At 39.5% G+C, this 27513-nt stretch overlaps 1 protein-coding gene across 5 annotated transcripts; it reads right to left on the reverse strand.

Annotated features, from left to right (window-relative positions):
• Nucleotides 1-35: 35 nt before the first annotated feature.
• Nucleotides 36-27454, reverse strand: TRA2A (transformer 2 alpha homolog). Of its 5 annotated transcripts, XM_030477287.1 has the most exons (9): nucleotides 27210-27444; nucleotides 18046-18357; nucleotides 17633-17766; nucleotides 15128-15299; nucleotides 11028-11216; nucleotides 2632-2747; nucleotides 1986-2093; nucleotides 1201-1268; nucleotides 36-1042 (listed from the first exon to the last, which is right to left on the reverse strand). In XM_030477287.1, the coding sequence occupies exons 4-9, from the start codon at nucleotides 15158-15160 to the stop codon at nucleotides 1032-1034; spliced, it is 525 nt and encodes a 174-aa protein (XP_030333147.1). In that variant the 5' UTR covers nucleotides 15161-15299; nucleotides 17633-17766; nucleotides 18046-18357; nucleotides 27210-27444; the 3' UTR covers nucleotides 36-1031. The 5 variants fall into 5 exon arrangements, with proteins under 5 accessions (XP_030333147.1, XP_030333129.1, XP_030333138.1 ...); XM_030477269.1 differs by lacking the exon at nucleotides 18046-18357 and having other exon boundaries at nucleotides 1986-2108; nucleotides 15128-15227; nucleotides 27210-27454; XM_030477278.1 differs by lacking the exon at nucleotides 18046-18357 and having other exon boundaries at nucleotides 15128-15227; nucleotides 27210-27451.
• Between the last annotated feature and the right edge of the window lie 59 nt (nucleotides 27455-27513).

Below are 27513 nucleotides of genomic sequence, written 5' to 3' on the forward strand. Positions count from 1 at the left end.
CACAAAACACAGAACAAAAGACAAGAAACCACATCTCAGTGGAATTAACTTTATTGAGGGGGGAAAAAAAGGTTTACGTGTAGTTGTAGGTTTTTCCATCCGTACTTCCAAAACTCCTAAAAGGACTGGAAACAAAACTTGCTTAATCTTTACTGCAATACCAAAACGGTGGTGGGTTTTATTGTTGCCCTTTTAAATGAACAGCAAATTATATAACTAATTGCCATGTTCAATAAATATTTTCTCTCCTGTACCGATTAAGGGGAAATATTCAACCCAGTACAATAAACCCCTCAGGATTTTTACAGTTTTAACTTCAAATGTTATCCACTGTGTAGCAATTCAGAAACTTTATCTATAAAACACAGACTCAATTTCGAGTGTACAAGGATCTATTTTTCCCAGTCAGTCAAATACCAAATTTTGCTCTAGCTCAAATAATCTACACTCAAAGCAACTACCTGACAAATAAAGAACAATAAAACAACACAAAACAAAACCAACCAAGTCCTCTGGTTCATGACTATCTAAGTAAATTTGACATTACAGAAAAGGCTCAAAGTCTTACTTGTTTATCAAAGTAATAGGTAAACATTTTAACAGAAACATTAACAAGTTACTTGGAAATGCAGGTTTCTATTAAAGTATCTGAGTGTGTATACTACATATGACATGCAAGCTTTAAAAATATCAATGCTCTCTTCTGATTAGTCAGGAGTCCAATTGTTTTAAAAACAAAATAGGAATGACTTCCAAAATGTATCAGCACTTTGGGGTCTCTATTTCATTTTCCTTAAGATGCTTTACTACACAAAAACTACAACAATTACAATATTTAAGAGTATTACAATAAGAAGGGATGGAAAACAGGAATACTTCAACTGAAATATGTATATTCTAAATGAACCGAAGATTTGTAAAAGAGCTGGATGGAGGACAAGGAAGGGAAGATGGGAGGGAAAGCAGTAGGGAAGCCAAGATGTGAACTTTGTATTTAAAAATCACGTCCTCAACTGTAACTCTTCCGATCATCAGTAGCGCCCTGCAAAAAAAACCCAAAAGACATCACCAGTTACTACACATGAACTGAACGCTCATCATCTCAGCATCCTTGCCTTCACATTCAGAATTCCCACTGATCAATTAATACTAGTAACAACAAGGTTTAAGCCAGCCAGATATGCACATGTATTTACTTACTTGGACTATAGGAACGGGACCTTGATCGTGATCGGTATCGGCTATAATAAGGCGATGGTGATCGTCTCCTTTAAAGGAAATTAAAAAGTAAACCCAACAACATCCATTATGAAAGAAGGCTTATTCACATCACTTCTACAGAACACAAGCATTTCCTTAGCACTGAAAGACTTGGCCTGCATGAATGATTTCAGCTTTATTTGGCTGTGGCTTACAGTTATTTAACAAATGCTTTTGTATTTCTCTATTTGATGTGTTTAAAACTGTAAGATATTCCCAGACAAAGAATTTATTAAACTCTCACTAGCCCTGCAAACACATGAAGTGCTTCTCCAGATGCCTTCAATTCTTGTTGAACAACATTCTCTGAAACTAGATAACTTTCAAAACAGCGAGATGGTTATGAAATGTCAAGCATTAGAAGTCCCATCTACAAATAACCCCTTCTGAAACAGCACTGTGTATCAGCTGTCCCTGGTTCTATATACAGCATGGAAAAATGACTTTCCTTTCTATATGTCCACTAGATTTACAGGGCACGTGCTCTACCTCCTTCAGGTAGCAAAATTAACCCCTTGCCCAACTGTTCACTGTACAACTGAATTAACATAAAAACTGGAGATTATGATCACTTTTTAATCCCACAAAACCTAACACAATGAGACTCTAACAGCAAGCACATATACAGAATCTTGCTACGAATGGAGTGACGGTTTTGTCACCTAACTTTTCAGGTTTTCCAACAAATCCACTGTTCCTACAGAAATCAAATAAAGGCTGGGTACCTGTATCTGTAGTCATATTCCTCATATCTGTCATATCCTCTGTCATACCCCCTATCATAATACGAGTCACGGCGACGGCCTGCTCCACCGCCACCACCTCCTCCACTGCTATTCAGGAAAAACCAAAAAACACAAAATCATCACTTTATACATCTACTCTTCAGCTTGGTTAAAATGATTTAAAAGCTTTTTTAAAGAAAATCAGACACTTAAGACTATGCCATGCCAAAACAATCTCAGAATGAAACATTAAAAGAAAAAACACCTTCAAAAATAAAAAACTCCAAACAGAAAACCCAAGCAGAAACCCCACCAGGGATTTGAGCCTAATTCCCATAATAATCAAAGGCAAAGGGGCACTACAGTATCTCAGTAAGCTAAGGCCACATTAACTGACAGTGCTGCATATGTGTTTTTTAAAGATAACTCATTATTTATAAATAGGGGCAATAACGTATAGTAGAATTTAACAGTACATGTGAACCACATTAATGAATTCTCTACATTAATAACTTTGTGATAAGATACAATTGGCACAACTCTAAAATTTCAAAAAAGTATCTGTAATTCTGTTTCTTCAACCCGACTCCAAGCATTCAGTTTAAATCCATTTTAGTCCCATTACAGGAAATGAGTGAATCCTTACTGTGTTGGCCTGCCCATGTAGATTCCTGGGGTGGGTGTATGTGCTCTTTTGGTGATTGAGTAATCCACCCGAATCCTCCTGCCATCCAGCTCCATACCGTTTGCATGCTCCATTGCCTGCAGGAGACACAAGGAACAGGGGCATGAAACCTGCAACCTACTGCTAACAGTGGAAGGCTACGTACAGAACACATTATTTTCCATCAGAAAAGCAAGCCCTGCACGTGTTTTATTTAGACTGGTTACTAGTGCCCCACTGTGGTGAATGGCTCATCTCTGTCCCCTGGCCCGTCTGCCGGCAGTGCTACAGGACCGCACTGGGGTGCCGGAGTAACGTGACACAAAATCCCTTCTTAAGAGAGCACGGTGCTAACCACTAAGACAGTCACTTCCCCCAGACTTTGTCTTCTGCCCATCAGAAAGGTAAACTGAAAATCAAAACATCTTTTTTTTGTGAAAACTGCATCTTTCCTCCCGCCGTCTCTGACCCAGAGGGGACGGGCGGATTCAAAAGCTGTGCAAAACAGTGGCTTCCTGTAGGGTGCATATGGCCGGATTACTGCTAGTCGGCTGCCATTTCATGCTCTCCCAGCCTCCTGCCATCTCCCTTACAAGGACCTACTCCAGCAGAGCTTAGTAAAATGGCGGGTTCAGCCTACATGGATACCTAATTACAACCTTCCTCCCCACTCACTCTGACAATAGCAGCTCGCTAAAGCGATACACAGAAGGGGCTGCGCTTGAGAAGCCTGTGCCTTCAGAGCCGCCCGCAGCCCCTGCACACACTCACTGGGTGTTCTAGCCCCTGCTTCTACTCTTTGAGAATCAATACAATGGCCTTTCACAAACTCAAAATCCTGAAAATAGTTTTTCAAAGGAGCTCAGCGTACTTTTGAGAATTATCTTCATGCAACAGTAACTTTACAAAAAAACCCAGACCAAACCCCCAGCCATAAGGATTTAACAAACAGTTATTGCTGGACTTAAAAATACTAAAATTTGCAAAGCAATTTTTTCTTTTTTTAAATCCTTTTATCAGCTGCTCTGGGATCTCTGAAATACCAGCACACACACCTCCATGTCACCAGGCACAGCGCTCTGCCCAACATACGTTATTTGTGTTTTCCCTGCGCGGAGTGTTACGATCTCGAGTTAAAGAACACAGATACTTTGCTATTATTTAACTGTGAGGAGCCACACACAACCTCAAAATGAGAAGGTGCCTCTAAGCAGAGCTTTTTTTTTTTTTTTCTTTTTTTATTAAATAATGAAACAAACAACTATTTGGAAATTTAACTTTTTGCTGCTAACAAGAACCTTACTGAATTAACATACAAGTCACAGGGGAGGAAACAAAAACCTGACACCCACATGACTTAACTGTGATGCCCCCAAACTAGAAGTGACTGAATTATCACTAACCTATTTAACTACACTTAGTTTGGGGTTAGTAGTGCTGTTTACATCTGTACTATATCGCCACCTAGTGAGTTCTGTTCCCGCACAAAAATAAACCAACTACATTTGGCTAACTGCAAGGCAGAGCCAAAGAGCATTTCAAGTCTTTTGGCATACACTGAAGTATGTTTCGCAAATAAAACAGGATGGTTAACTTTAGTTTCACAGCCTTGAGACTTTTTTAAGTCCTGTTCCACAACGATGATCTAAAATTAAACTGAATCTGTGCACAGATCCTAGGAATCTATGTGTGCACAAACCTAGAAATGAAAGCTGCAAGTAAGTGGTTGAAAAATTAGCTTCATGATGAAAAGCATCTTTCTGGAAATGCAGCAATATGCAAGTTATCTTAAAAGCTAAGGACGTTTCTGCTTCACGGCATTTTTATACCGACCAGCAACTTGCAGAGTAATAAGCTTAACTAACAAGAAGCCACCTCAAATCCAGAACATCTGGCACATGTCAGTTATAAGAATAAACACCTCTTTAAGAGGAAGAGTTCTTTGCCATAAGGATGGTACAGAGAAGAGCAACATAACAGCAAGACAGATGAGGAGTTGATTTTGAGACTTGTTTGTTGTGAAAGTACCAAGAATGTGTAACATTTCAGGGGATAAAGATCAGTTCATAGTTACCAATCTGCATGAAACCCAGACACCCTGGTCACAAAATCTCATTACCTACTCAGTACTAAAACTTTTATTTTCTTAGCTTTCAACAGCTGTCAGCGACAACTGCCAACTAAAAAAAAAATAAAATAAAGCAAAATAATCAAAGTATTTATAAAATATACTGACATAACAAAGCCTTTAACAGTTCTGACTGCATTCCCCCATATGCAGAAAAGCCAAAACCCACACTAAGACATTATGAATCCGACAACAATTGATAGTAAGTATTACACTAAGTAACTGGAAATTCCTCCAAAAGATATTTCCAAATTCTCTGCATTATTCTTAAAGTGCACACCACAGGTTTTTGAAACAAAGTACTTACATTGTTGGCTAAGGACTGCTGCTATAGGACCTAAAGCCCTATTTGAAAACCTTGTTTCAGCCAAGTGATACAACAGTACTTATTTTGTACAAAAGCTGTAAAACCATTAGTGCTTCTAATGACTGAAACTTTTGTATTTTCTTTAAAGTTAGATCAAATTTTGGATTTAAAATTTTATTAGACTAGCATGTAATATTCAAAACAAATTTCAGTTTGCTTTTCTTACTGGTTTTGGGTATGCACAAATGCTGTGTTAAGAACATCTAAATGTGAAAGGGAAAAAAATTGCACACTTGCTCTAACAGTGCAGAAGACATTCTCAAATACTGTTTAAGAGATAGAAGTGTATTTCCATCATATGAAAGATTCTGAAGGAGAAAAATCAAATTATACTGGGGTCTAAGACACACAATACCCTCTTAGGAGCCTTTAACTGTCAACAGTCTGTTTTTATTTCAACCTGGATTTTCTTTCAAACATCTGAATGTTGTCGAAACACTTCACAGCTTCTGCAAGGTAATGGTAAGCAAGCAAAGAGGATTCCTATAAGCAAGTACTGCTAAGTTTAGTTGCAAAGTCTAAGTTAAAAATGACTTTGTAAGCTATAATACATGTTTATATGTTTGCAGTCAGAAAACAAGAGAATGGGATAGGGAATGGCACGGGTAATAATTCAACCTTAGAGCACAGTTTTAAACCTTCAGCAGGCTATCTATAATTACCAAACTCCTTCAAATGATCATGTGTAAAGTGCTAGTTTGACGAAACGAGCAGTTCCCAAGCTACAGGATCACAGCCTTCAGTGGCTCAAACAGTTAGAAAGCAAGCATTAAATTTAACAGATGTATATTTCATTTGATATTTATTACAGCATGTGGTGCTTTCTACATGTATTAGTGATTCGATAGCACAAAGCAAGTTTGAAAACACAGAACTTTTCATTATATGCACAAATTTACAGAGGTAACTGGTACTTAAGCAATCAAGAGTTCACTGAAAAAAAAAAATACTCTTTCAGCCTGGGTAATGCCACCAAGAGCAGCTTAACAAGGAAACAATGTGGGAAATTTCTGCAACCTGCACTGTGATCACTGGGGGACAGGGTGTGGGGAGGAACAGGGGAGAAAAGACACGTGGCAGAGTCAATGTTGCAATCACTTCACATTTCTACTATGGAGTTCAAGACACCATTTGTAATGTACAAGAGATCATAGAATCTACATTTCAACCGAGTAACTGCTTTGAATTACTTCAACAATGTGGCATCGCCACAAAGTTAGTGATGCACAGACTGAATACACCTGAACAGTCAAACACGAGCAATTTATGTTGGGACTATTCTGAAAATGTATTTTTATGATTTAAAAGTAACTATATAAGATAATGCCTTTTTCTGTTTGCTGATTTTGAAGGGGGTTCTTATTTGTTTTCTACCTGAAGTCCTTCCCACATTGTATTTAATGCTACCCATGAAAACATCATCTCCACTCTATCACTGGTGCAGCATGGGACACGCAGACATAACAATTAGCCCTTCTCCCCCCAGTATACTGGTATCACCAGTTCAGGTCTGGATTTAATGAGGACATCTGAAAGGACCCTATGGAAAAAGAAAAACCCCGAAGGGATGAAAAAAGAAATTATGAAACCCATTTTTTTTTCCTCACACTTACTGTGGTCAAGCTGATTTCAAGCGTCCGTGTCACTTTTGAACAAGAGTCAATTCATATTCTCTACTTTAAGGTTTCTGGGGTTTTTTAAGTATTATTAGAATATTAACAATGATCATTTTTTAAATATAATTTTTCTGAGCTTAAACATCTATTGAGTGAATGTATTCTCTTTAAAGTGTACTTTAAAGAGTTTCAGAGTCAAGAAATACAGGATTTTAGAGAACCAGAATGAGTAACTGGATACGTTTCTGCAAGTATTAGCAATTTCATGGTATTTCAGAGTCTCCAAAAGTCTGCAACTTGTAATTCCAAACATTTGAGACCTTCTTGTGTTCTTTTCTGGTATATTAAGGTCCCTTTTGATACCACAAATAGTACTGAAAGCATTTCTTCAACAAGCTATGGGAGAAGTTTTGGTCAATAACGATGCTTCTAAGGCGGTCTGCTTGCACCGCAGATTAAATGTCTTACAAATTAAAATGATAAACCCTGTTATTCCGGTCTTTGGTAACTGAATTATGTTAATAGTTCCGTTTGTCTAGGTAAAGTTTGTACTGATTGCTAATGAACACTACTTCCGAAAACGGTTCTGAAAGATGGTCAGAACTATAAAGAGCATGTAACTAGCATCAGAAATCAGAAAATACCATATTGCCAACAGCTGCTGTAGCTAATGGTTGTCAGATGAGTTCTTGCTACAGATATATGGTACAATCACAGTATTCTCAAACAACAATACTTCATATTCTGAGTTACTAAAAAGCTCGAGAGGGTGTATTAAATCCCCAGAAACTGCAGTAAGAATTACCTCCCTAGAACAGCCAGCACTTTTTATTCATCATTCTCTCAATTTATTGTTAACCCAAGATAACCAATCCCCCTCCACCAACCCCTCACCCCTTCTCCTAATATATAAAAGTTTGGGTTCCTCTAAACACAGAAAGAAAATCCTAATGTGATGATCAGGTGAATATCCTCTATAATTTAGTGTAAATATTGCAAAATGACAATATTACAACACTGACTCAGTGCCAGCATTGACAATACTGAGAACTATGTAAGAAAGAACGCCAATCTTGAGAAACAGGTCTTGAACAGATGGTTACAGATCTTGACCTTTGCATAATGTTGCACATGTGGTTCTCAAGACTCAGCAGAAGGATGGCCAACATAAGACAAGATACTGCAACACACAAGACAAAAAAGCAGTACCAAGTATTACTTAGAAAAGGTTTAGGTTTTTTGGGGGTTTGTTTTAAAGTAAAACAACTTAACTTCACAAAAAATGAAAAGCACTACACCCATAAGAAAGAATACCCCTTCTTCTAGAAAAGGGTAGGTAACAACATAAGTTTTTTAAATAGGTTTTGAACTAGCACACCAAAATGAACATTAGCACAGCAAAGCCTCAGGTTTTCTGGACAATCATGTATCAATCCTCAACATTTATGGGTCAGAACATAAACAACCCAGTCAGTACTATCTTGCAAACACTAGACCACTGCAATAAGACATCTGATGGAAAAGAAACCTTAAGTCAGACCACAAAGTTTCATCTCAATCTCAGTAGAGTTTCAAACAGAGTTGGAGATTCCACAAGAAATCTCCTTTACAATGGATACATGCATCCAATATTTCTTTCCCAGTCCTGTTAAGGTGGAATGACTAACGCTACACTGATGCTCTGACAGCTGCTCAACCTAGTAGTTACCAAAAAGTAATAAATCTCTGCTCCTCTTTATAACTAAGACGATCATAAACACTTAACAAGAAGACTGCTAATCAAGCTGAAGTTCTGAAAGTCTAAACCAGCTTAAGTCAAAATAAACTTCACTACTGCCCCTTTGTTACTTTTAGGATACAGCAAAGTATCACCTTTAAGAAATGCTATTTTACACGGTCCTGAGGGACTTCAGCTGTGATAGAAACCGCTCAGTACTGATACTGACCAATCTTAAACCAAGTTATTAAAGTTTAAACATAGCTACTCAGAACTCGTTTGGTGTTGAATTTTAATATTAAGTGTTTGAGAGCATGTCAACTTAGAGGTTTCCCCATTTTACCTCTCCTGGAAGGACAACAGTAGCGATGATGGGAAATCTTCATTTCTCTGTAGAGTTCTACATATGTATAGTCCATCTATGACTGCTTTAGAAAGACTGAAATGTACTTCTAACGTATTCTTTTTGTTCAGATGCTTAGGGTGCTGGAGGTTTGGGGTTTTGGTTTAGGTTTTGTTTTGGTTTTTGTTTTTTTAAGAGAAAAGGTATTTACTCAGAACAACAGTAATTCAAGTGTCACTGCTTTTATGCACACTCAACTTTTCAGATGTGATCTATCTTCCACATAGAGAACTACTTCATGTCCTTCAAGTGTTCTCCTACAGGACGTGTCACAGAGTTTCATGCCTGTAGCTATATTCCCTTTTTCTACACTAGCTGCCATTCATTGCCATTGTCAAATCCGTCCTCAATGTCCATGAAATAAGTCAAATAAACAAGTTTTTCTCCAATACTTTTTGACAAAACATTTCAGTTATGTAAACTCCAAGTGTTGGGAAGTTTTGCATCCTTCCCCCCTCTTCATGCACTAGCCCACTGGATAGGGGGGGAAAAAAAAAAAGGGTTTAATTACATTCCCAATTATTTCAGTTCCTAAGATGCTCATCTTTATTTCTGGATTTTTTGACTGTAAGTAATATCCCATTTTTTCCCTCTGCATTCCAGTTTTGCCGTATCTGCCAAAACAGCTTTATACTAAACAAATTACTTCATGCCATTTACACGGAACATTTTAAGAAATGTATGGTGTCATGCATGACCATTGCCCATGGCAACAAGAAAAAAAACCTACTTCTGAAGACATATGAAGCTGTAAAATAGACAAGACTGGCAAACAGATGTGACAAGAAATATTGTGCAAGTATTTTGTACATTAAGTGTTCTACAAAACAGTCACAGTTTCAAAATCCCACTGAACTCAGAGTGCAAAGAAATACAAGGCTAAAAGAAGAGAGCAGGCCACAAAAGATGGAATGTGCAGCTATCCATCCTATTAACTCCCCTCTCTACCTGTCCAAGTGATAGTGGGGGAAAATACAGAAGGGATGCTAAAGGAAGTTTTGTGTCTTTTTACTTACCCCTAACAACCTGCAACAACCACACATACACACATCTACAAACCCTACTCTTCCTATAAACTGACTCTCTGTGGATCATACCATAAATCAGCCAAAGATCAGAGCTGAGTCTAGTTCAAACAACTCATCCACATAACTTTTTTCATTAAAATATCAACTAGCATCAGTTTTCATTTTTCAGCTACTGACAGTAGGTTCCACAGCTGTCATCCTCCCACCCTTCAATGCTAAGTGAGAAATCACATCCAAACATTACGAATACACTTAGTAAATGTAAACAGAATCACAGCAAATCTGAAACATGTGCCCAAGAATATTAATCCATGAACAAGATGCTTGAAGTCTGTGACTCGGTTTGTCCAACCTAAAGAGATAATCTCGCACTGAGAGCCTAAAGAAAAAAGCCCAACTTTTAAAGTTTTGGGTTTTTGTTTTGTTCCCCACCCCCCCTCCCCCCCAAAATGTCTTTTAATAGCAATTTCATCTACAAATTTCAATATATTTGGTAAAGCTCACAGTATCCTTCCTTACACAGGTAAAGTACTGCTTACTGCAATGAACTGTAATACAAGCTACTGTTTGTATCTTTTGATTCTTTCCTTACAGATCAATTATACTAACAACTCCGTCCAAATGTAAATAGCTGTCTGTATAACTAGCAGACACTGACCAACGCACAAATCAACACAAACTCCACTATTTTTCAAATGCACAATGATGTGCTTTTAAAGAAGAAAATGTAAAGCAAAGAGAACCTTCAGAACTTTGGTAGATAAGAGAAAATTACTCTGAAAAATTAACTTCCAAAATGTTTCAAAAACACTACGAGGCTTTTATGTGTAAAGATTTACTTTCATTCTGAAGTAACAGACTAAAATCAATGGACAATGCTCATTAGTGATTCAATGCAGCTCATGCTCAAAATTTACCCAAGCATCGGAACACCGAACTAAAACGCTCATCTGTTTAAAAGCACTACGTTGTTTGAATAAAATATTTTAAACCAATCTCACTGTGAGAACCTGCCAGGGAAATACGCATTCAAAAACGTGGGTTTGTGTTTTACAGAGATAGTGATGAAGACAATGCACAAAGAGCACACCTGTTACAAATAGCAAAGCATGAATTTACCTCTTTAGAATCATCAATTCTCTCAAAATAAACAAAAGCAAATCCTCTTGATCGTCCAGTCCGTTGATCATAAACCACATTGACACCAGTCAGAGGTCCGTAACGGGAGAAGACTTCACGCAAATCTCTCTCAGTGGTATACAAACTGAGACCAAACACTCCAAGGCAGGTATTAGGATCTGGATTAGCCTGGTAAGACAAATGTTCGACTCCAATTAAGTTTATACAAAACAAGTTAAACATTCTCATATCAAAATTTCTCAATTGTTAACAATTTTTAATCTGAGGAAAACTACACATGGTTTACTACAAAACTTAACTTGAGCAGTTATCATTTCAATATTCCCATTTTCAAAAAGAACCTGTTTTCATGGCATTTTAGAAAAAAAGACAAAGCGGAACTTGTGTTGGTGAAAAACTGAAGTTGATAAAAATTAAGTATTCTTATTACAGAAAAGCTACAGAATTAACAGGAACCTATTTGATTAGTATTTCACACTTGAATCACCAACAAGCTACACAGATGACATAAGTGTGTGCTAGGAACAGGTCAGCCTGCCTCAACTCCTGCCATTAGCCCTTCTGCACCATCACCACCAGTACTGTGCACACTGCCTCCAGTCACACACACTAAATGCATTTGGGCTCTTCAGCACCAGCAGTTGAACTATAATTTAGCTTCTACCAAAGCTTCCTCCCCCTTCAACATTTCATATCCAACTATACTGAAAGTCAGTATTCAAATTCGAAGGTCTCTCTCTTTCCACTTGAGAGCTGGATGAAAGCCACCTGCTTCTTTCATTTAGAGAGTAACAAGTGTTGAAGGCCAGTTATGTGAATCTCATCTACAAAAAAACTCGATTCTTTAACATGATGTGGGATATGGACCTACTTCATACATGTCACTTCAACTAAAGGAAGTCAAATATGAATTTTTCTGCCAACTGCTTGATGTCCAAGTGGAGACCAGTGATGTTCCTCAGGGGTCAGTGTTGGGACTGGTGTTTTTCACCTTGTCAGCAACATGGACAGTAGGAATGAGTGCACCCTCAGCAAGTTTGCTGTCGACAGCAATCTGTGTGGTGCACTCAATACGCTGGAGGGAAGGGATGCCACCCAGAAAGACCTTAACAGGCTCAAGAGGTGGGCCAATGGCAACCTCATGAAGCTTAGCAAGGCCAAGTACAAGGTCTCGCACCTTGGCTGGGGCAATCCCAAGGACAAATACAGGCTGGGCAGAGACTGGATTGAGAGCAGCCCTCAGAAGAAAGACTTGAGGGTACTGGCTGATGAGAAGCTCAACATGACCCAGCAGTGTGCGCTTGCACCCAGAAAGCAAACTGTACCCTGGGCTGCATCAGAATTGTGACTACCAGATTGAGGGAGGTGATTCTCCCCCTCTACTCTGCTGGAGCAAGTCCAGAGGAGGCCACAAAGACAATCAGAGGGCTGGAGCAGCTCTCCTATGGAGACAGGCTGAGGAAGCTGGGCTTGTTCAGTCTGGAGAACAGAAAGCTCCAGGGAGACCTTAGAGTAACTTCCAGTGCTTAAAGGGGGCCTACAGGAAAGCTGGAGAGGGACTTCTTATAAGAGCAGATAATGACAGGACAAGGGGGAATGGCTTTAAACTGACAGGGGGTAGATTTAGATTAGACATTGGGAAGTAGTTCTTTACTGTGAGGGCGGTGAGGGGCTGGCACAGGGTGCCCAGAGAAGCTGTGGCTGCCCCATCCCTGGCAGTGTTCAACCAGGCTGGACGGGGCTTGGAGCAACCTGCTCTAGTGGAAGGTGTCCGTGCCCATGGCAGGGGGTTGGAACTGGAAGACCTTTAAGGTTGCTTCCAACACAAACCATTCTGTGATTCTGCAAAATTGTACAATTTCTCTGTTAGGTTCAAAGTTCCTCTACATGCCACTGAGTTCATGTAATTCCAATTCCACTGTAAGAATTATTTTGACATAAATTAGTATTTTCCCAGTGAAATAGCTGGCACCTGTTATTCTAGATTCAGCCATTTAAAATGGCAGCAACAGTCACAGGGATTTAATACTTCTGTTAAAATAACAACTGGAAGTTGACACAGCTGAAATTTGTGTTTCAGTTTCAGATTTTCAAAGCCCCTGATGCACAGTAATTTATGCCTCAGAGCTCGCGTTTCAGCCCGATTCAAAGAACAAACATATTTAGATCTTCTGTCATGTTCTTTTCAGTGCTTTTGTTCAGGAATCCATTGTGAAAATAAGATGCCCAAACTATTCATATATTTGAAGTTTCTTTCTTTCCCTTTGCCAAAGTTCAAACTTCTGTCTTAAGACATGAATCTTTTACAAGTCCTTATTATAGCTGAAGAGCAGAACACAACCTAGCAGTTTGTCATTTGAAAGTTTTAATTATAGAGGTTTAGGCTTCTTTAATAATACATATTTCAATCTACCTGATAATTCAGTGGCACTAATAGCCTTTTTATTACTCAAACTCTTGTGATTCTAATGAAATCCCTCAGTCTTTTAAACCATTGTTTGGACATGTCCCTCCACACAGTACATACCGGCGCTGTCCTTTTTTTACATCCCACATATGCTTAAATCCAATTACATTTTCTAGGCAAGAGAAGTACTGAGAATCAGTTTCCACACCCAACGCAGCAAGTGACAGTTACGTCACCACTGGAATCACTAAACTGACCTGCGGAGGACTAAAAGCTTTTATATTAGGCTTTTGTACTGCTTCCCATCAACACAGTATGCAAGTTCTCTCTACAAGATCAGAAGTGGCAAAATTGCTAGCAATTTTCCTAGTGTCTTTAGGACCTTGTTATTTAGGGGACTCAAATCTGGCTGATTTCAGTTTCGTTTTGACACTACTAGAACTACTACTGAGAATTAATATGAAACTCACTGTGAAAACAACACTGGTTAACAGTCACTGCCAAGGCAAAATGGCTTCTTTGCAGAACAATATATTCTAATATTTCCTAAAGTAGTAAAGTGGATTCATTCATCTCTTACCAGGAAACCTGCGAACCCTTTTGAAGTTCAGTTATTCCTGCCAATTTTCAAGACATTAGAGGCATATTTACTACATCATGATTACACACTGGCAACAATCCACAAGACGTGTAACTATGAGCACTGCTTCACAACAGCTTAAGCCACTGTACATTAGCACTGCTTTAGTCTTGCCCTTTTTCATACACTCTTGTCTTCTCCCTCACATTGGTATTATTTGGTCCTGGTGAGCTGCTTCACCAAGGTGAGCCTGCAAAAAAAACTACACTCTTTTTTTTTACAGGATTAGTAACAAACTAAACCAGATTAAATCTAAAAGGATAAGAAAGTACCATGGTCCTCATGAAGAAAACCAGGCAGACCTGTGTGTAACAGCTCTCATTTAGATCAGTCTGAAGTGATGTGGAACCAGGAGCTAAGGCACTGATATGGATTATAAAGGCCATTGGGAGAAATCTCTCAGCACAACCTAAGATGTTAGAGCTTGATTGATGTACCTATACTTCCTCCTGTTCATACAGAGATACTTCTCATTTACCTTTGAGAGGCTTACTGATCCTTTTCTTAACTGTAAATTTTCCTATTACACATTAACCAATAATACATGGGTTATTTTGTCAAGTTAAAACCAATTTAATTACTCAGAGGTATAAAATCCCAAGCAACCTTCAACACAATCTACTGCTTGTTATAAGCAAATAAACACTTGAGGATTTTCCTTGGCTTCCCTAGTCAATCTTATCAATGCTGTCCAGTTGCAAGCATGCACAGCAGAGGTCTTGTTTTTGTAAAGGGTACATGTACCTGGAATTGTAACCAAAAAAACCCAAAACCCAGAAAAATCAGAACAGTTCAACTTCTAGAGCAGATGGAAGCAGATGCCACCCTATCTGCACATCCTGACCTTGCAATGGTATGGTTTTCAGTCAACTTCTACAGCTGCCATGCCAGCTGTCAGCTGCCCCATGCCCCAAATTCCCATATCGTCCAGTGCCAAGACAGCAGGTCAAATTCAGCCTGCAGGTAACCCGCACTACACTGATGTAAGCAGCAACCGGTTTTTGATACTCAGCCTTGCTGAACATGACATACTCTGCTGCCAGTGTGCCTTCTCCTGTTGGACATTGGAGAATGACTACGGCTCCTTCGGCGGCGGTATTCTGGTGTGTACGATCTGCTTCGAGAACGTCTCCTATGGGAATGAGAATGGGAATGGGATCTGGAACGAGTGTAACGTCTGTGCGAGTGTCTTCTGGACCTGGATCTTCAACAAAAAGAAAACTTTTAGTTAGGCATATGCGCATGATGTATTGAGTTGTAAGCCTTACATTTCCTAAAGAAAAATATATTTTTTTAAGATACAATTAAAATAGCTAAATTCCTCCTACTTTGCACATCTGAAGATTGTGTGGATCTCTAATAACCTGCTTGGTAGCATCGTTTTTAACTTTGTGGGAGTGCTTCTGGCATACAATGAGGATTACATTCATAAGTTTTCAGGAAGTTCAAAGTTTAAATTTTTATCAGCTTGGCTGCACGTGTAAGTAACGCTTGTACAATGATACAGAAACCAGATATGCCACACTGTAAAATACTGTCTTGGCTGTAAAACTGGAAAGCTCTAGCAGCACAACAGCGCAGCGGTATCTACAAACGAACTTCACCTAGGCTTGAAAAGTATTCAAGACCAAAAAAACCCCTGCTTAACTCCTCAAGCATTTCTTTGCAGACATCTAGCCTATGATTAGCTCAGTTTTGTTACAGAATCATAGAATACCAGGTTGGAAGGGACCTCAAGGATCATTTGGTCCAACCTTTCTAGGCAATACATGACCCAGATTAGATGTCCCAGCATCCTGTCCAGCATCATCCCAGAGTTGCATGATTTCATACAGGCATTATGTTAGCCATTGGCTAAACACTGCAAGAAGAGAAGCTATAACATTAGGCTGAGCTTTGGGAATTCAGAGCACAGTAACTCTTTTTCAGCTGCCCTAGTACAAAGCGTATGAATAGGGAAGATGGAATACCAACCTCTCCCAAGAACTGTGGGGGACGGGGTGGTGGGGGGACACAATACAATAACAACATAATACTAAGCAGTGTCTCTTTTCTCTCTAGAGCTACAAATGCTGTTTTCTGTCTTCTCTCTCCATTGACAAAAGAAGGATTAGGTAGCTCCCCCCATTTTCACCAGTAAGATGGTACAAGGAAAAAGAGAAGATAGGTGGTATAAGCCAGGTAACATTCATGAAATATTGTCCTGGTTTCACCTGTAACAATTATTTTTCTCCCTCCTAGTAGCTGGTGCAGTGCTGTGTTTTGGCTTTAGTCTGAGAACAATGCTGACAACACACCAATGTTTTAGCTGTTGCTCAGTAGTGCTTACTCCGATCAAGGACTATACTCTGCCAGTGAGGAGGGGCACGGGAAGCCGGGAGGAAGCAGAGACAGGACACCTGACCCAAACTGGCCAAAGCGCTATTCCATACCACAGCATGTCATGCCAGTATATAAACTGGGGGGAGTCAACCGAAGGCCCAGATCGCTGTTTGGGTCAGGCTGGGTATTGGTCAGAGGGTGGTGAACAATTGTACTGGGCATCATTTGGGTTTACTGGGGGTTTTTTTTTCCCCTTCCCTTTTTAGTTTTATATTCTTTCCCCTTGTTATTTCCCTTATCGTTATTATGAGTAGCAGTTTTATATTATACTTCAGTTATGGGACTGTTCTTATCTCAACCCGTGGGGTTTACGTTCTTCCAACTCTCCTTCCCATCCCGCTGGGAGAGGGGGAGGAAGGGAGTGAGCAAGCAGCTGTGTGGTGCTGAGTTACCGGCTGAGCTTAAACCACGACACATATTTGGCGGGGGGAAATAAAAAAATAAAAGGAGACATCCCTCCTCTGTTCTGAGCAAACTCTCTCAGAACTATAAAACCTGGCCTCTGCAAACACACACTTGGGGCAAAAAAAGATGTAGAAGGATATGTGCAGCATCGAAAAATGAATTTAAATCTTAAAGCTCCCACAAGTCAAGAAGCTCTCCATGCCCAATTTAAATCACAGTCCTCAGATGTTGTTTTTAAAGCCTGCAATGAAGGAATGTCAAGAACTTCCCCAGGTAGCATCTTCCAACAGTTACAGCGCTTACTCCTTTTATCTAACCCAGACTACCTCTGCTGCAGTTCTCACTTGACTCTTTTTTTTTTTCCCCCCGAAGGAGAGGTCCACACAAAAGTCTGTCCCCCCAGGAAAGATCTGGGTGAAGGAGGCAGGAGCTTTTACAGAACTGACATGTAATCCCTTCTCTCTCTCTTCTGGAAGAGATAAACCTACACATTTTAGTTGTTATTTCTACATTACTCCTTTTATTTCTATTACTTTCCCTATTCACACCCATGCTTTATTACTCATGAACTCTAATCTCAACTTTGTCAACCTATATGACCACTAACACGGAAACTAACATAGCCCTGGTTAATACACCTCACAAGGTTTACAATTTTTTGCAACAGGGGAAGAGAAATCTCATCAATGAACCAAAAGAACAGGCATAAGCAGTAACCCTAAATTAACATAAGTAACTTCCTGGACCTACCTTGATTTTGATCTTGATCTAGAGTGCGACTCAGAATGTTTGGAAGCCCGCGATGGACTGCGAGATCCTGACCTGCTCTCCGATTTTACACGAGCAGGACTCCCAGCTGGAGATTTTGACTGGGAGCGAGACTCCTAACAAAAAAGACAGTATTAAAAATGGTATTGGTTGTATAAATGCCTAACTCCTAACATTTAAAGTACAGTAATTCTATTATATTGATTGCTCCTGAAAAACAAATGGTTAGGCAATACCCTCCAAAACAAATTTCATTTTGCTAACCCACTGTTAATATTGTATGCTTTCCTCAAATAAGTCCCTGCTTGAACCAGATCACCAATTCTCTATTAACTAAGTAATCATGCAAATTCATCTACAACTTGATCATACAGACACTGGAACATAAACCATACATTTACTTAACCTAGGACCCATTCATTCTTCCAGATTCTTTTAATTCTACTTCACTCTTGCTTTCTACTTTTCTTCATTCTTCATTGAGTTTTTCATTTTTCATACTTCGTGTATTCTTCCCCAATTCAAACAATTCATTATAGCCTTAAAAAAATATTCAAGTGCTTCTATCTGACCAATCTTCTGTTCAATTTTTTCCCCCATTCAATTTTAATTTTCTGATCTTTAATACTTTTCATTAGCCTTCTTTTATCTTGATTTATCTTCCACATTCTTGGAAAAAACTCTTCAATTTCTTCACGAACATTAACCTTAATGGAAAAAGAACATTTAGTATATTTAAGCACGTGGGGATTATAAAACTCTGCTGGAGTTCAGCTGTTATCTACCAAATTGAAAAGCCAGCAGGTAAAGTGCAAGAAACTATTTTATAAAACAACTTAAAAAAATACTCTTTAAAACTGTATAAGTGTCTACGTTCTAACAATGAGCTTACTGAGTTCTCAGTGCTTTACTCTATTTTCAAAGCTACCCTCCTCCCCTTTCAAATTTTTTGTCAGATACATAGATACACTAAAAACTAATTAGCACAAGTATTGGCATCAATAACTGTGATTCCCCCCTAAAATAATAGCTATGTACTTCTCAGTATCAAATATCCCCAGTTCTACTCCTACACATTATTACTAAGACACTCTCAGTTCAACAGAATGGCCAAAGATTTCTAGTCAAAACCTATCTATGCACATACTTACTCGCATAATACATGCACACAGATATACGCAACAAAGTATTTTTCTTCCTACTTTATCTTCCTCATTTTATCCTGTTTTCCTTGCATACAACTTAATCCATATAAAACAAGATGTGTAATAGTATGGTTCAAAGCAATCCAATAGAAGTAAAGACAGGAGGGTTTTTTTCTTGCATGGTAATGCACACAAGAGAAAAACTAGGAAAACAAGCAAACAAAGAGCTGGTTAGGATTTCCTCACATTTTACTTTACAGCATTTCTTGGGAGCTCAGCTATAAAAACCTCTATAGAACAGTATGCTATATAAACCTGTAACTAAAGAAGTGCAAAATTCTTAATTAAAAAAAATTATAGCAAGTCCCCCCTCCCACCAGTATTACATTTCACATTTATTTGCATCATTTCTCCTCCCACCTGTCCTCACTGTATTTTTCTTAATCTATTTCTTAGTCTTCCTATGTCCAGACTTGGATTTTCTTTTGCAGTTAAATTCTCCACTACTTTGGCCTGAAGTTCTTTTCAAAGGATACTGTCCTCGCATTTCAAGACAATACATCCACCAGAAATGGAACCTGAGAGACTTGGGTATTATTAAGTCCCTAAAAAGGACAAGGGACACATGCAGAATGCCACCCTCTGGGATAACAGACCTGCCAAACTTAGCAATGGAGGCCAAATTTGAAGCTTGGCTGTGACACGTGGACCATATAATCAGGGCTACATTACAGGTTACCATTATAAGCTATCTACTGATCTAGCTACATGACTTTCACTGAAAAAAAAGGATTTTTTGTGCACTTAAATATTGCATGTTTATTTTTACATTTGAAAGCCACTGCTCATTGTAAAAGATACATTTCCTTTTATAACCACTAACTTTCTTTTTAATCACTTTGCCTCTATTTTTGTACTCCTCATTATTTGATAGTCTCCTCAATTCTTCCCTTTCACTTCATCCCCTGCGCAACTCTTACCAATTTCTCTCGGAATTATTTCCACTTCCCTCCCTAGTAAAAGTGATCAACAACATACAAAAACATTTGATACCATTCAGATTTAGAAAACCACCTTCAATAAAAAGACAAAGAATTCACCTTTCTCAGTTATTCTTTCATGAGAATACTGTTTTGTCCACACTTTTAACAATTGAAAGATCAACTCTTGAACAACAAGAACTTTGGAAACTTGAACAAAACCAACCCCCCAAGCCAGACAGTCTAGAAGTGTCGGGAGGCGCCAAAAATACCAAGGACCAAATCACTCCCATACAATGTAAAAGTTAGATTAGTGTCCTTAGCTATTCAACTAAGGCATCTTGCCACACCACCCATACAGTTTCTAACAGTATTAGTTAGGACAACGAATCTGTATTAAGTTGCCAAACACAAATGTTACATCATTTCATGTAGGTCAAGTCCTTTTGGAACTATCTGATTAGACCCTTTAGGGGCTGCACTCACAAACGTACAACTTTACAATTGGTATGTCAGAGGTGACAGCTAAGTTCTTACACATTTCAAACTTCCTCAAACAAAGTAACTGTAGACGTAAACTGCAGCTAAAGAGAGATTACCTGTTAGTAGTTGCATACTGTGTCTGTCACTGGCAGGCAATTGCATCTCATCTTCTGATGCAACATAGATCACCTAGTTATATCTCCTACAGTGCTTCAAAAGGAGAGACTAAGGGAATCACAACAATCTGCTGGAGTTTAAGGACTTAAGGATGACGCTGAAGAAGTACCTAATAAGATTTATAACAGCAAGACTACAGGCAAAGATTAAGACATTCAGAGCTTCAATGAGTCACAAAGAGATATTTTAATGAATCTTCCTCCTCTACTTCCTAGTATAAGGAAATAATTACCAACTGTATCTTAGTCTTTATCATAGACTGACCCAATTGTTCTGCATAAACAATTTGTATCCACTCTGCAATATGAACAAGAAAATTAAATAGTTAACATTCTTTCTTCATACATCATCTTTAACAAGAGAAAATAGACCGCTCTATTACCCGAAACTTCCAAGCCAAATCTCTCGATTCTGTACTAGTGTTTAAACAATCTATATGTGCTGATCTTAGCTCCATCGTTTTAACAGGAATTAATTTAAATACTGCTTAAGAGAAAAAAGGATTAAACTTTCTCTCTGGATCCTCAATGTTTTCTTATCTTTCTGTTCTAAAGATCCTCAGCCATTTAATGGCCACAGATAAGACCTCATTTCTTAAACTCAGCTTCTCATAGCACAATTCTCTTACAAAACAGTATATATTTCAAAGCCTTTGGCTTTATCATGCAACTGCCCAGTCACTGCTTTCACCTTTATAAACTTATAGGTAGATACTGACTGTGACCGTGTCAAACTATCTAGATGTCACTACAGCCTGTAGGAAAAGACAGTCAGTTAACTTCCTAATGTTCTTCAGCTCTGACTTCCCTTTCAAAACAAATACTATGTCTGTCAATAACACTTTTCTGAGGGCAAACCAAAACAACAAACAAACTCTACCAAAAATCCCACCTAAACCAACTATTTAAAAAAACTCAACTGTAACAGCATGCTTCCTCAGAACATGATGTGGTGGCTTCTTCAAGTACATATCAGGAAACGGGATTGATGTTTTACCAAGAAGTGAAACTTGCAGCCAAAGAAATTATTGCAGGTAAACACAAAAATCTAAAGACTGCAGCTTCAGTTACTGATCTGGATAAGATGATGTACAGCTAGAAGTACATCAAAGTACATTAAAGAGAGCACTAGAGACTCTCTTTCACCCTTTCTACCTTCCCTCTTCCCAGAAAGAACTACGTGAAATAACATGGTATGGAAAGGCTATTTCACTGTCCCCCCTTACCTCATGATCACATAAACCCAGTCATTGAACAATTACCAACTTCAGATGATCCGGCTGAGCAAAATGTCAGTCATGTAAACGTATTTCATCTGTGCTGGTGCAACTGTTTAAACCATGTCATTGAAGCAAGTTATATCCACCATTTATCTTCCTCACATCCTCCAAAGAAATGCTACTTTCCAATATAATTATTATTTTAAAAGCATTTGAAACATTTCAATGCGAAGTGGAACTGCAGAAGTCATTAATGAGTATTCTTTCAGTTTTCCACCTCTCATGAAAGGGTATGAGAAAGAACATGAGAAAACAAAAAACCCCACCAAAACAAAAGGCAAAATTGTTCTTTCTTTTATACTACTCTTCTGTCCTCCAACTTCTGTCATGTCTTACCTCACCCCACACCTTACCCATTCAGACTACAACAGAAAGACTATCAAAATTTAAAGTGAGAGGCTAATTAAAAAGAACTGAGTAAGTTTAAATTAGGCAGTCTATAGCAAAGCATGGCAAGTGAAATGGGAAGATAAAAATCATTAAATCACACAGAAATTTCAGTTTAAATTCATTTGACCTTGTTAAGAAATACACATGGGGTGAAAAATGGACAGGACACCAAGTAGTCTAGCAGTACCCTTAAGCCAGCAAAACGATAGTTCAAACTTTACACAAATCCTGCCCAAACATGAAAAAGAAATTAAGTCCAACTTTGTAAGTGGACAGAAAACTGTGAACAGTCTAAAAAGAAACAGAAATTTAGAGCAGCCTACATTCCCAGGATAAAATTGTCAATTTAATGACTTCATATTAATGAGAAAGGACAAAATTACATTTTAACCACTGTTTTGTCAGAAACCTACCAACCTTCCCTGAAACTCATAAGTAATTTTTGCTTCATACTGTATTCTGTCACTCATTACTAAAAATACAACTATCCCTTAATTAGCTATTCTTCTATAAATATTTCAATAGTCTATGTAACACACTTCTGCATAAAAGGCAACTCGTAAGTTGTGCTATCTTGAAGACATGTATATTTTACAAGTCACCAACATCAGCAAACTTTATGCACTTCTCGGTGATACTGCTCTGATTAAAAGGGGAAAAAAGAAAAAACAAAAAAGAGGAAGCTTCAGCAATAAACTTTTTGCAGCTGCAAGTTAATCTCACTGAGGCTTGAAAGTATGTCTCTTCAGGGAGGGCTCTGTACTCACTCCTTTATCACATACGGAAGATAGGAAATGGAGTTTGTTTTCAAAAAGAACAGCCTTCCCAGATGACATGATCCAGAACAATCCAGAATTTATTAAGCTTGATAAAAAAAGAAAAAAAAGAGGAGGGGGGGCAGAAAAGAGAGAAAAGAAAAATTTGACTTCCAGACAAAGTCTCCTTTCCCACACTGGCCATTAGAAACCACAGCTCTCTCCAAGCAGAACTCCTGAGCATAAGCAGACCCTCATGCCTGTATTTCAAAAACGTATGGAAAGCAGCATGCCTTTCTCGCCACAGAGGTGGCAGATTGCCACTGCAGGAGAGACTGAATACAATAGCTAAACAGACTTCTCCCCTATCATCCAACCCCCACTCTCCCCCCAAGAAACAATTTCAAAACTGATCAGATTTAGGTAGCTAGCATTAGAACACATATGAAATTAAGCATTTCGCATACAAGCTGCATGAAGCAAACACAAGACATGTGCACAGTTAAGCTAAGCCAAAAGCTGCTTGCAGACATACGAGCTATGCATACTTCCTTCAATAAGATGGCTCACATGCAAAATCATATTTCTTCAAGTACTTTATTAGAGCGAGATCACTGTGATGTTCTGCAGAGCAGGAAGAGGCATCTCATTAGGATGAAGGAAGACAAGCAATGTGGAATTCTAAAATGGAGTTCTATCTTTGCTCTTATAAAAAGTTTTACCTATTTAGACGAACAGCACATTAATATTGGTAGAAAACTAATAAACTTTTGAGATTATTGATTTTAATCAAACATCAGAAGCTAAACCAGTTGATTACTTTCAAGTGGAGCTTCTGCAGTGCAGGTTTGTTCACACTCCAACTTGTTCACTGCTCTGGGAAACATTTTAATAAAGCTGCATCACACAATGCACACTAAATGAAGAAGGTGCTATTGAAAATAACAAATTTGAAAGGAAATAAGAGTTGCCTGTCATCTGGCAGCAATAAAAGATAAAAAACCCCCTCAATTGTCTAACCTACTCAGAAAAAACATTCAACGGTAATAAAATCCTATGACTTTCCCAAAAGCCAAGTCACTGGATAAGAAGCATGACTTAGAATGTTTTTTTCTTCTTAATCTCCACAAACTTAGCTCTAGCACATCCATTATATTTCTACCTTTTCTGTCAATTTCCTTCGCCAAATCACCATGCTTGAGTGTGGGGGGGGTGCTCTTCTGTTCAAACGGCCACATTCTTAATACAGAACTTGCTTAAGTTGAAACAAAATGACATAAAACCAGCACACGTTAATTAGTCTGAGCATATTTATTAACATTTGCTTTAAAAAAGTCAAGAAAAAAAATGAATGAGCTCAAGAATGAAAAAACCCCCATCTCTACAATGATTTTATCCAACATTTTCAGAATGAGATTTTTTAAGTAGTGTTATTTAAAACAAGGAAACGTGTTTCCATGGAAACATGGAAAGTTATTTCCATGATTCTTTTACATCTTCTGTTCAGATTAATTAACATTATAAGTTAGAGGCAAAGCATATACATAGACACTATCTTAAAGCTGCTAAAAATACGCTTTTTTAAGAAAAGTAAAATCCCTGATCATACTGTGGGAAAATTTTAGAATTTAACTGAATTATCATTATTTGTGAATATATTTTCCTTCACAAAGTTGCAAAACAGGAAAACTATGTCTAATCAGTCTCTCCAAGACAAAGATTCATACATATCAATAAGCACCTTCATCTTGGTATCAGACTTCCCTACTTGCAAGAGCTTCCGCTGATGTACTTTTAGGACAATAGGACAATATGCATCTACATGGATAGAATATAAAGAGCCTTAAACTAAACTTGACCTCCCTTACTCTTTTGGCATCTAGTTTTTTAACAACATGTCACACTATTTAGTATTTAAACTGAGGGGAGGGGAGAACTGAAAGGGTACTCAAGCCTTATATGCGGCAATTTCCTGGAAAGCAAGTTCTTTCCAAACTTGTTTCCAGTTTCTGCAGTTCTTTTTCCCATTGAAAACTTATCCCACAGTCTCTCAGTTCCACGTGCCTGCATATAGCAAAAGGAAGCACCAGGGCATTCGCTATGTAGTAGAGTTCTATCCAATTGGGAATAGCAGACTAAAGACCCAAAGTTACACATGCTTAATTTTATGCTTGCAAGCATTTTCAGAGGAAATGAAATATACGATGTTGCAGCCTGAAGTATAATTTCGTATTTCAAGTATTTTAGTAGCATCAACAACCAAAAAAGTATTACTGAAGAAAAAAAGAACTGCTTATAAAGGTTCTTTATTAGTAGCACCAAAAAACCACCCCAACCTGTAAATGAATTAATTACCTGCCATTATGTTCAGTTATATATAAAAAAAACCCCAAAACCCAACAATCAGCCACTGGTAGACAGACACTGCCAAATGCCAGACTGATTAAGTGCAGTGTTATGGAGAGAAAAGAATTCCGAGTTTTCCAAATAATGACTCAATGTGATCAGAAGCCCCTTCCAACAGATACATTTTCCACCACCAAAGAAAGAACAAGCCAGCTAAGAAGCAGCAGTCCCAGAAACTGTTACATAGGACTTTTCAGACTCCACGTACTCTCAAAACATTACTTTGCTTCCACATTTGGTAGAAGACAGTGTGCAGAAATACTGCACTCGCACAGCTGTATCAGCTTCATAACACAAATAGATCCATTAAGGAACCTACTAAAAATGTTCAGTCAATGAATCTAACAAATATATCCTAACAATAAACTGCAGTGGGAATACAGACAAGAAAATAATTTTAAAAAAACCCAAACCATAAATCTGACTGTAAAATGGGAGATCGAAGTAAAAATTTTAAAAGTTTAACAACAAAACATAATTATTGCTCAACTTTCTCAGACTTGGTTGGTTTTCCCTTCAGATATTAGTTTATCTAGCTGAAAAGACCTTAGCTATACTGCCATCTTTGTCCAAGCAACCACCACAGAACAGGTTTTCTTTACCTCACCTGAGGAAGCAGCAGCGGTCACTGCATTGTCAAGCACAGCACTCAGCTTAAGCAATGTTGGTTTTGTGGTGTTGGGTTTTCATTTTGTTTGGTTGGGTTTTTTACTAACACTACAAAGGGTAACAATATTCGTGTAAAAAAAAAATATTATGGAAATGTGACACTGCTCTTTAATAATTTCATTACTTATTTCCCCACTCAGTAACCCTATATAACTGCAAAGCTGCTCTCAGTGGTTCATCTGAGAAGGGACCAAAAGGATGCTGAAGTGTTCCTCTAAAGGATCGCTTAAAAGAGTGAGCAACAACAATAAATCTCTGCAAAGTTAAAAGAGTAAACAGTGATGGACTGAGGACAAAGCAATTCCTGCTTCAAGTAGCTTCCAATTCCTGCTTGCCCTGATCATCACTAAGGAAGAAAGCCACTGAAAACAGAAGGGACCAGTCATACGTGTACATGAAAACCCGCAGCAATCAGAGGGAAGAGAGAAGGAACAGGCTCAACAAGGTTACAAAGCCACAGCAGCTTGTTGAGAGAAAGTCTCCAGCTGCCTGATCAATGCGTTTCAACGGTCTGACAACGAAGGCCATACCTCCCTGACGGCTTCGGGAAGCGTGGCCCGAAGAAGAAGATCCTGTCTGCGGGCCAGCAGCCAGGAAAGGCAGCGCACCTCTCACAAAAGGACCGGGTCTCTCCTCTCCTAGGCGGGCGGAGGCCTCGGCTACACCGCGCGGGACCGCGCTGTCCATGCCACGAGCGGGGGGCCGGTACTGCCCGCGGGCAGAGCGGTGACGGGCGGGGAACGGCGGCGACCCCGAAGCCTAGCACCGGCACACAACAGAAGGCCGGACAACAGGGCGGCTCGGGATCACGGGAAAGAAAGAAAAGGGAGAGGGAAGCGGGGAGAATTACCGGGCTACAGCAGCGCTCCGAGCCCTGTTCTGCGATAAGAACCCTGCGCTGGCACGGTGGGGGCGAACCCGCAGCGCCCGAGCTCAGGGCCCGCACCCCTGCGGCGGGGGGTGGGGAGGGAAAGGGGTGATGGGAGAAGGAAGCGTGTGAGGGTTCAGGCCGCGGAGCTCAGCCCCGCACCAGGCCAGCTCCTCGGCGCCAGGTCGGAAAAACCAACCGAGCAGACACAAAAAGAAGGCAGGGAGAGAAGAGACGCGAGCGGCCCGGGCCCAGCCGACACCCGGGCGCCCGAAGAAGCCATTTTAGAGACAAGCTGCTGTGCCCCCACCCCTAGCGGGCCGAAGGAGGAAGAGCGCCCTCCCCCCTTCCCCGGGGCGGGTCACCCCCCTCCGCACGGCCCGGGTCGGGTCGGCACGGCTACTCACCCTCCCCTCGAAGTTGTTTTCCTCCACGTCGCTCATGTCGGCGGAGTCCTGGCCAAGGGACTGGGCGAACGGGGACGCTAGTCCCGAGCAGCAACCGTACCCACGGCCGCTCCCGCTGTTATTGTGTCTGTTATGACTACCGCGCACCGCCACCTCCCTCCCACCACAGCCTCCCAAGCCGTCTCCCGCAGCAGCGCAAAATGGCGCCTCCGCTCCGTGTGCGCCCGACACCGCGCGGGAGGCGGGGCCCGCCGCGGCCCGCCTGTCACAAAGGAGGAGACGCCGCCGGCGGGACAACGAGCGC

Source organism: Strigops habroptila, chromosome 1 (genome assembly GCF_004027225.2).
Source record: "Strigops habroptila isolate Jane chromosome 1, bStrHab1.2.pri, whole genome shotgun sequence".
Classification (NCBI taxonomy): Eukaryota; Metazoa; Chordata; class Aves; order Psittaciformes; family Psittacidae; genus Strigops; species Strigops habroptila.